Below are 10,567 nucleotides of genomic sequence, written 5' to 3'. Positions count from 1 at the left end.
CAAAAATTATAAAAGTGACCACTGCGTTAAACACTTCGTCAGTCCTGTCTGGATCGTCTTTTCTATTCTTAAATCGATAAAAGCTTTCTCTTCGATCTCGGCGACAGACAAAAAAAAAGCTACGACCCAACTCCAAAACCAGTCGTAGTGGTTTGAATGATTGCAACATATCTGAGCACGGCCTACGGCGACCAAAGCGGTGCGGTAACGCTATCCGAAGAGTGTGAAGAGAGCATAGCACTGATATAAAAATATCAAACCAGAAACATGAGACAGGGAAGGACTTACTGGTTCGTAACGGTGGTGTTTGTGTGTATTTGTGCAATCCAGTCTGTGTCGTGTGCAAACAAGTTTGAAGAGAACATTTTCTTCAACTATTACAACTCTACTGGAGACTTGGTGCATGTGTACAACCTAGTAGAGAATCAGTCATATCCGTATGACGAGGCGTGCCACCCTGCGGGGCGGTTCGCAATCGTCGTCTTCGGATGGAAAATTGACTGTGAAAAGTACTTTGTGCGAGATTTAATCACCAGTAAGTGCAATTTGTAGTGTTTCGTTTTGTGAATAAATTGTGCGATTGAAAATCCCACACTGACCTGTCTGTTATTTTTTTCCTCGCAGATCTCACCGAGTACAGGGGAGGATGTGTAATTTGTATGAATTACACCAGCTTCTCACAAGCGTCCAACTATCTGCGCTTGAAACGAAGCTTCAAAGACATCCAGAATGTTCTTAAGCTAAAACTCGATTTTCTCGAGCAGCAGGGTTTCGATCCGAACAATGGCTACCTGTACGGATTCAGCTTCGGGGCTAACCTGGCCCTCGGTGCTGCAAAGGACTTTGGTGCTAAGAAAATCGGAGAAATCGATGGTAAGTTACACGTCGGAAACAGGTTATGACATAATCCACGCGACGATTTTTGTCACATCATCCGGTCTCGGTGCGTGATTGTGAGTTTTAGTTAGTTCCGTTTCCTCGTGGGAAACGTGCTTCCGGCACTTTTAAACGAGTTGTGATTTTTGAATTCGATTTAACCTCTAGTAGAAGTTAGAAAGTAAGAAATTGTAACAGTTGTCTTGTCTGAAAAACAGAATGAAATTTTTCTATTTAAACGTGCCTAGAGTGTCTAGAAATATAAAAATCTATTAGATTGCTAGATATGAAAGTTTGCGCAATTAAACAATTTATGCTTCCGTGATTGAATCGAAAGGGAATGTGCTGAAGATTTCTCATCCATTGCAATCAGCCATTTTCTGTCTTCAATAGAGAAACCAATGTGCTGCTTCATTTTGCATAGATTACTTCAACATCTTGAAGTTAAACAAATAATTCAGATGGAATATAATAAATCGTTTCACGTTCCATTAAGTTCGATGAGTTGTGCTCTACCACACCGTATAAAATTCAAGCTTGACTTAAAAAGTTTGAGGTGAACAATCTGGAAATGGCAAAGTTAGATTACCATTCGGTTGGAAATTTCAGGAAGAAAATAACGAATAAATGAATCGGTTTACTGAAGCCCTTATATAAAAAATAACCCAGAAATGTTTGGGATTTAGGATTCGTATATTTGTATGGTTTTACACTTTTTCGTGGTGATATTGATTTTTGGTTAGGTGCATAGATTTCCTTTTTGGAATTGTGATTAAAGATGAACAACTCAAAATCAAAGTTTGGTTTTTTCAGATGCAGTCTGGGTGTATGACACTGATGATACAGTGATGTAATTTTTGTTATTCTGGTATCAGCAACTGTTATGTATTTTTGTTGATGTGAAATTGGAGAAATTTCTGACTCAACAAAAGGCAGTGTGACATTGATGTTTGTCAAATGAAAAGCGTAGCCGTGCTTAGTCTCTTATGATGTCAATTTTCGATTCGTTATCTTTATTTTTATGTTATGTTGGTAAAACAACGCGATTATTAAATACCATGCTTCAGGATCAAATAAACATTTTCAGTAGGTCTTGCTTTTCAATGTCTGCTTTTTGCTTTACCATTAATCTATTAATCTATCACATCACTTGAGGCAAAGGGTTCAAAGTGATATCTGGGTAGAAATTAGAGTTACGAGCTTTGAAAGAAATGCATTCTTCAAGTAACGCATTTTCGAACCACGATTAATTTTCATGGGAGAAGAGTTATTGCATATGAGTTCATGATAAGTTAAAGTGATTGGTTTCATGATTTTCTATACATAACAGCAGTAACGGATTTCTTTCCGTGTACGATATTTAGCATAGTTCGGAACATTTATTTCGAACGATTTTTGCACAGCGAAAAGTGCACGAAGCAAAGCAAATTATTTTGGATTTTCACTAAACTGATGATTTCTATCTCGATTTACAAAGAAGTAATCCTAATAGTTCTTTAAATAACATTTAGAGCCATTAGAACGGCTGATTTTGTATAATGTTGTCCGCTTTTTCTTGTTTTCTTTCTCTCCAATGCAAACGACCAGCAGCTGATGCAATCGTTCTTGCTTGAATTGTAACTAGCTTTGCGAACAAACCGACACATCCGCTCGCAGTGCGAAATGATGCCAAGCTGAATCAATTTTTCTTAAGAGGTTTCTTTTTACATGATTTCGTTTGTAGCTTTTTCACAAATGGGCGGTTCCAACGGCCTCACATATAGGCACTTATAGAATTTTGACGTCGATTATCTCATTTCGGATTTGCATATTTCATTGAAAGAAACTATCAAGGTGCTGTACAGGATTCATTTCTGCCTTTTAGAAGGACCAAATTGGGGAATTCTCTACGATATTTAGCACAGTTCGGAACATTTTTCTCGAACGATTTTCGCAGTGGCAAATGATGCGAAACTGGTTTAATGCGTCATCTCGCCTTGACGACCGGAAGGCAAATGAGAACTACGACCTAAGCGTTTGAGGTTTTCAACCACGCAGAAGGTGCGATGCCGCTGTTTGAATACGTTTTCTCGCCCCGACATCTACTTCCATCCAACGCACAAGAAGAAATCGATTTTCAACCACGGTTCCCCTTTTTATAACGTTCAGTTGAAGATATGTGCCTGGCTACCTCAAAATCCGCGTTGTTTTAAAATTTTAGGAAAACTTAATTTTTGAATTGTTTGTGGTTATCTCATATTTTTGATGAAATAGTGAAAGAATTATGTCGCTACCATATTTTTAAATATTCCACAATATATAGCACCCTAACATACATTATTCATTAACTCTGCAACCTAAATTTAATGGATCACCATAAATAATATGAGAAAGGCATCATTACACCACTAGATGGATTAAAACAAGATTTTCACATAAAGAAACCAGTTTTTATTCACCTAGAGGTGTAATGCTGCCTTTCTCATATAACTTAGGTTTTCATAAATATTACTAAGGAGTTCATCAAGATGCTTTTGTTTGAATCTTGAATAAGAACAAAAAGATTTGTTTAATCATGTACCAGCATCTCCTTTCCTATTTATAAAACACTTCACACTGTTGTTCCGAAACCGAAAGTCGCTTCCCAACAAAAGTTGATAGGATTCTATGAGACCTTCCATGTGAGTCTAAATTTGTGAAAATCTTCTCAGCCGCCTCTGAGAAAATGAAGAGAATTCCGTTTTTGAGTTTTTGTACACATAGTTAGTGGCATAACTGAGATCGGTTGTTACTTATGGGAACATAATACCTTGCATTTGAACCTAAGTTTGTGAAAACCGATCGAGCTGTTTCTGAGAAATACGAGTGATTTCAGATTTTGAGTACATGATCACATTTTTCGGTACTTCCGGAACTGGTAACCAAGATCCGATACACACAAAATCAGTGTTTTCGGTTCATCAACTAATCAAACCTGTTTAAATGAAGAATTTTACGACTAGTTGAAAATATTTTGCTTGATTTTTCAGTGTCAGGTATGAAAAACACACTGTAAAATGTATTTATTTATACCTAACAGCCTGTAATTCCGGAACCGTAACCATATCGGAAGTCGTATCCGGATGAAATTTGATAGGGTTCTATGGGATTGTAGGACCTTTCATTTGAATCTAAGCTTATGAAAATTAGGTTTTCGAAAAAATCCAGTGCTTCATTTTTTTGCTTATTTTACCCTGTTACTCTCCAACCGGAAGTTCGTTCCGAGTAAAATTCAATAGCAGGCTATGGGACCGAGAGGTCCAGCCTTCTCCGAAAAAATCGAGTGCATTTTTTTATATACACATATACTAACAAACACCGACATTTTGCGTTCTCGACGAATTGAGTCGATTGGTATATCACACTCGGCCTCGGTTAACAAGTTGGTTTTCACAGTGATTGCTTAGCTTTTATGCACAAGACAATGAACAATGAATAATATTAACATGTATGCTGTGAATTATAATGGTAATAATGATAATAAATAATATTATATACAGTATAATAAAACATAATAATAATATTGTCCAATAACAAAGCATGTTGTTATGCAGCTGATTACACAATATTACCCTATTTAGTTTGAATATCATACACTAAAAAATGGAAGCGCAGAATTTCGCAACACCAATTCAAACGCTGCACCAGCTGTCTGCTTTAGACATGCAAAATTTTGCGATCCTGTTACTACTTCAAATCAAATTCATGCTAAGGAGCGTTTTATTTGGTTTAATTTTGATAGTGCATGAGAGTAAATCAAGCAGTAGAAATTAAAACATAGTCTTTCGCCACTATAATCAATATTTGGTGAAGAATATTTTTTTACTAAATTTTCATTGTGTATCGCTATTGCGAAGTGAAAACTGTAAAACTAACATTGACTAACTTGAAATTCGTACCACTAGCACAGGGAACAGACATTCAAGCTAGTACAAACTTTTTCAAAAAATTAAATATCGAAATCCTTTACACTAGTAATTGTTGTAGTTTTTTGCCTTTCTCTATAGAAAGGTATTAGAATTGCTGGAAAATCCGATTTTCGACTCAGTTCGACGAGATCGGAAAATGTTTATGTGAACTCCATTTTCTCAGCGACTGCTGAACCGATTTTAACAAACTTGGGCTCGTTTGAAAGCTACTGTCGGGCCATTGACTAAGTTCAAAGATCAAATGGCTGTGACTCTTGGTTCCGGAGATATGACTGTATGAATGACGTAACCGACGTTGATTTTTACCGCTCTTATATATATATATATATATATATATATATATATATATATATATATATATATATATATATATATATATATATATATATATATATATATATATATATATATATATATATATATATATATATATATATATATATATATATATATATATATATATATATATATATATAGACTTTTGCCATCATGGATTTTAAGAAGGGTTTTTTTAGAAGCACCGCTACAAATCTGAAAATGAAACAATAAAAGTTGCAAAATCACACAATACGAACTAATACGAACGATGATCTATATTCGGAAGTGTCAAACAAGCATGTCAGTTTTATTCGTATCCATATCCTTCAGTTATATCTGTGACATTACTCACCCTCTTTTTTTTCAAAGTTAACTTAAACGATTTCAACACGCTCGGGATCGTTGGAGTAAGGCGGAGTTTTCGTAAAATTTTAAATTTTTCGTCGCACTTTAGGTGTGGTCGGAGAGTATTGGTAATTGGTCTTCTAACGACAGTTCGACATGTAGATGGTGCTGTTGTACAAACGATTATGTTTTCGAATGAAGCTGTCAAAATGCATAGGAATGTTTATTCTCCAGTTAATTCTTATTTATTTGTAGTTGAAATTCGAATAATCAAAGAATACTCTGTTGTAATTAGGGAAAAACCATTGATTTCTATCAATTAGAATTTCAACCATTATTTTTTATATTCCGCTTGCGAATTTTTCGAGTTTTGTCGTGAATACGACATACTTTACTATGGGATGCCTTTTCAAAATTTACCCTCTGAGAGAGTGATAAATTTTTGATCGTGAATGTCTCTTGTTGTATCTGACGAATCAACACAATTTTTGCTACATGCCATCGGAAATATGATCACAATTTTATGATAAAATTTTCAGTTGTGTTTCATAATCTCAAATAATTCAAAATTGAACTTTTCTGAAAAGTTTGGTATCAACGAGTATCAAAAAGGGAAAACACATAACGCTTGTTTGCCTTTCTCGTATTTTGGACGTTCATCGCTCAGTGATCTGTGTCTAATTAATCAAACTACCAATAGAATCGAAATTGCAACAGCATTGTAGTACTTCAATAGTACACCTGTCTCATTTGACTCATGTCAACACCAGCCAATCAGAACGCGTTCTGAGGAAGAGAACAAAATATCTGCTGCTGTACAACAAATCGTTCGAGAAAAATGTTCCGAACAGTGTTTAATATTGTAGTGAGTTCCACAATTTGGTCCTTCTGAAAGGCAGAAATGAATCCCGTACAGCTTTCCTGATAGTTTCTTTCAATGAGATGCAAATCCAAAATGAAATAATCAAAATTAAAATTCTATATGCTGCTATTTTTATAACCGCTAGGGCCGCCCATTAGTGAAAAAGCTACAAACGAAATCACGTAAAAAGAAACCTCTTAACAAAAATTGGATCAGTTCGGATTCTATCGCCACTGCGAGCAGATGAATTTTGTGTCGTTTGCAAAGCTAGTTTCGCTTCCGACAAGAGCGATTACGTCACAGGTACCAAATGTTTGCATTGGTGAAAAAACAACGGTGGAGAGCATTACACAAAATTAGTCGTTCTAATGGCTCTGTTAAGGAACATGTCAGTTGTTTTTGTATTCACGACATCCAGTTATGTCTCTGACATTACCCACCCGCCTTTTTTGCTTTCAGAATGACCTACAGATGGATAATATTGACGCTCTGAAATAATTGGTCTGGCCGTTTATTCCACCCAGTAGTTGTTTAAACCTTTAATTGCGATTACGAAAATTGATGACATAACCTCACTTCCCAAGTAACATTTTTAATATTAATAAATACTTGTAGCTGTCTTCAATGCTACATAATAAATCTTGCAATAAAACTTTAAACTCCACGAAAGTCTACTGAAAACCTATATAAGAGCATGTTCCTGCCAAGTGGACCATTCTTCATAAGGTTTATAAATCAAAATGAAGAATCAGTATAAACCTGCCAAATTCAAGAAAATTTTGAAACCAGCTTTACGATCAACATTAAAATTATTTGGATGGAATGAATTCCGCTTTGAATAAACTGACGTTTTGATAATATTTTTCTTGACTATGTGTGTATCATGTCTACTTTGAATGCAATCAGTAAGAATATATTGGATTTTTTTTACGGGTTTGAAGCTTTTTCCGAACGTAAAAACTTCATGCGCTTTTATTTTTATCGTAAATGTAAAGATAAAAATAAGAATTATAACTAAACGCTTTGAAATAAATGCCGTTTTTGCGAAAGTCTTCATGATTTATGAAAATTATTTTTTGTGATTCATCGACATTTTTGTATAAAACTATTTCGTGGCGTTAAAACTTGTGCATACATTCTGAAAACGAATCATGAAAGTCCATCATATTCCCTCGTTTTTGCATTTCGAAATTTATTTGATGTCAATAAATGCTACGGTATATCACATCATAATGGCGGCCATGAAATTTCCTTTAATGCAAATTACACTTAACCTAAGAAGCAATAAATCAAACAGCCTACAACTAATGTGTCATAAAGGTACTTTAGAACCCTCAAATTTGCTCTGAGTGAAGTTGTCATCCAATGAACACACACACACAAAACTAGATTTATGAAAGAATTTAACTGACAATAATGTTTTAAAGAAAATGTTTGAATGCAATATTAAGAGTGTTTGCTTGGTTTTATCCTAGTACAAATTGTTTTGCTTTTAGTTCTGTTGTTAGTGTAGGTAAAGGGTTTTATAGAAACTTTGAAAACCATGATATTACTGGTTAAAAGAGACACTTATTATAGTTATCATAAAACAGATAGTGATTGAAAAATCAATTACAAAACTCCTATAAATTATAATCAAAACCATAAGGCATTCGAATTGTTACTTGGGTTAGCATCAATATCTAAATATAGTTTAATATTGAAGAAATTACAAGTTTACTTTTTATGCAAACGTTGAATAAATGCAATAGTTTTACCCATTCCGTAGGTTTGTTTGAGGAAACATTACTATGCTAGTAACTATTTCCGCATTTAATACTCGATTCCTATATTGCTCTATGTAATAATTTGCTAACATCATCGTTTTCTTGGTCCATGAAGTGAAACATAGAATGTGCGGAGTTGATTTGAGTTTTGCGTTTGGAAGCCAATACCAGATAACTATTTTTGTGAACCAACATCAGAATTCATTAGTTTCTATTTTAAATTACCTGCTACAAATTTTTCGATACATGCAGATGACATCATGAATGACTTTTTCACTTTCACCCTTCTCCAATTTCCACCAGTTTGTGAGATCGTCGGTATGGCCTTCGACTCGAGTTACTCGGGTTCGCCGAATCACCGGAAGGCAGCCAAAAATGTTCAGTGCCTACACACCAGCCGGCAGTACGGCACTAAGTATCGTAGCAGCTGTCACCAGGATTGGATATTAGGGGACTGCGGCGATAAGCAGTTGGCTGCCCCGCTGTCCTCGTTCGGGTCACACGGTGTCTGTCCGTTGTTCTACAACAGTGCCTTCGAACATGACTTTCTGGCCGTTGAGAATGAGAAAAACTGCACCGCTGATCAGGAGGCAGAGAACTGGCCTAATGGGTTCAAGATGGGCTACCGGGAAACGAGAAAATCGCAAGTCAGAGGTCAACTGTTTGCACCTACTTACGGATCTTTCCCATTCAACGTCCCGGACGAAACGGCTCAAGGTAGCGTGAGGCATTTCGAACCGGAAATCGATTTATCTGATTTGGAAAAATCGGGCAGCGATGACTATGCAATGGACTCGGACTACGATTCGGAAACCTAGGAGTAAATGGTGGTGGGATTTTCAACATTGCTTCAAATCATGAATGAAAGAAAAATCCAACCGGATGTTGATCCGCTGAAATTCAGAGTTTCAGTTGTTTAACAATCGTACAGCAAGTAGTTAAGTGATGTGGCACAGGTAATATCACTTTAATCGCATAGAAACCATACAATCTAACACTATTGCAACTAGCGACTTTGTGAATATCAGAAATAACTCCTGCATATTCACAGAACTAGCTTCTACTTATACCTATAATCAGATATTCCAAGGAAAGATACATCTATTGTTAAAATAAGATCTGATTCGACATTCGGAAGCCTCGAACAACAAAACCAATTTTGACGCAAAACTGATAAGTGTACGGAAAAGCGGTTCGCATACAGTAGTAATATTTAAATGCTATCGAACTATTCGGCAGTACGTTCAATTTCCATCGAAAGCGGTAGAGTTGCTAGAGGTCCCAACAATAAATCGTTAGAACTATACGGACATTGATCCGCTCCTATTCACTCATGAATTATGAAGCATTACTAGAGTTAAGTCGTTATCATACATATATATAAAAAAAATCGTAGTGAGAAATTTATGAGTATATCGTATTACTTTTGATCCGCCAAACATAACATAAGCATTTGAATGGAGTAGTTTCTTGATATCAATATAAAACATAACATATAACGAAAACTAAATGTCAAATATATCAATTATTATTATTATTATACTGATAATTGCGTAGATACGCGAATGATGAATAAAAACTCTCTTTAGATCGTAAGAACTTGTTGATGAAGAACACTAAATGAATTGATGATGATTAACATTGATCGTGCTGAAGGCACATTTATTAACGACACCAACTAAATGAATATTTTACTATATGACAAAAATGAATGAATATAACTGCATCTCAGTGACTATTGATTATACTTGATTATCGAAAATGAAGATTGAAAGCAATTAATACAGAAATATCTGAATACAAACAAAATATTCCGATTAGACTTAGAATGGTATTGAAGATCCAATTTTTGGTGTAGGTTTGCGAAAAACAAATGGTGTAATGGAAAAAAAATATCTACAAATTTAATATTTTATTTTGTAGGATTCCAAATCTTCCAAAATAAAAACCTTTTAACCAATAGATTTCATGTACATTCAATTTTCTATATCCGAAAATCAAAACTGGGTACCCTTATTAACAAAACCTGCAATGATACTATGATTTAGGCTCGCAATAGTTTACCCAGTAAGCATTTTATTCATTTTGAAGAGATAGAGAGCAATAAGAAAAGTGGAACAGCAAAAAGAAGAAACTATGAATATTTCTATCAAATTGTTAGGATCATAATCCACCACCGTCAATTAATTTATATAAATAATAAATACTGAATGAAGAAAATAAGTTATCAATATTCCGCAAAAAATTAATACCGTTGTTTCAAAACTACACGTGAAAACTCGAACCAACATGAATAAGAAACGAATAAAATGTAAAAGAATGTTCTAGAAACGAAAGTCACCTTATAGTCTTACACTTATATTATAAACTTGAAGAAAAAAGTAAGATTTAACCAAATTTATCACGCGTGTCTTATTAATCTCCAATTTCCATTGCTTACATTTGAAGATCAT

The 10,567-nt window shown here is 34.8% G+C and overlaps 1 protein-coding gene across 1 annotated transcript; it reads left to right on the top strand.

The window, feature by feature from the left end:
* Nucleotides 1-252: 252 nt before the first annotated feature.
* On the top strand, nucleotides 253-10,076 carry LOC131434963 (uncharacterized). Its single transcript, XM_058602338.1, has 3 exons — nucleotides 253-535; nucleotides 625-873; nucleotides 8,418-10,076. The coding sequence occupies exons 1-3, from the start codon at nucleotides 268-270 to the stop codon at nucleotides 8,930-8,932; spliced, it is 1,032 nt and encodes a 343-aa protein (XP_058458321.1). The 5' UTR covers nucleotides 253-267; the 3' UTR covers nucleotides 8,933-10,076.
* Nucleotides 10,077-10,567: the final 491 nt, after the last annotated feature.

This window comes from Malaya genurostris, chromosome 3 (assembly GCF_030247185.1).
Source record: "Malaya genurostris strain Urasoe2022 chromosome 3, Malgen_1.1, whole genome shotgun sequence".
NCBI classification, from domain to species: Eukaryota; Metazoa; Arthropoda; class Insecta; order Diptera; family Culicidae; genus Malaya; species Malaya genurostris.
The sequence above is the reverse complement of the archived record's forward strand: the minus strand, read 5'-3'. Positions and strand labels throughout refer to the sequence as shown.

What these genes read in the sequence shown, in the direction of transcription:
- LOC131434963 (XM_058602338.1), top strand. Translation starts at nt 268, where the DNA reads ATGAGACAGGGAAGGACTTACTGGTTCGTAACGGTGGTGTTTGTGTGT. An exon ending in TGTGCGAGATTTAATCACCA is followed by an intron (nt 536 to 624) that starts GTAAGTGCAATT and finishes TTTTCCTCGCAG; the next exon opens with ATCTCACCGAGTACAGGGGA. An exon ending in GAAAATCGGAGAAATCGATG is followed by an intron (nt 874 to 8,417) that starts GTAAGTTACACG and finishes AATTTCCACCAG; the next exon opens with TTTGTGAGATCGTCGGTATG.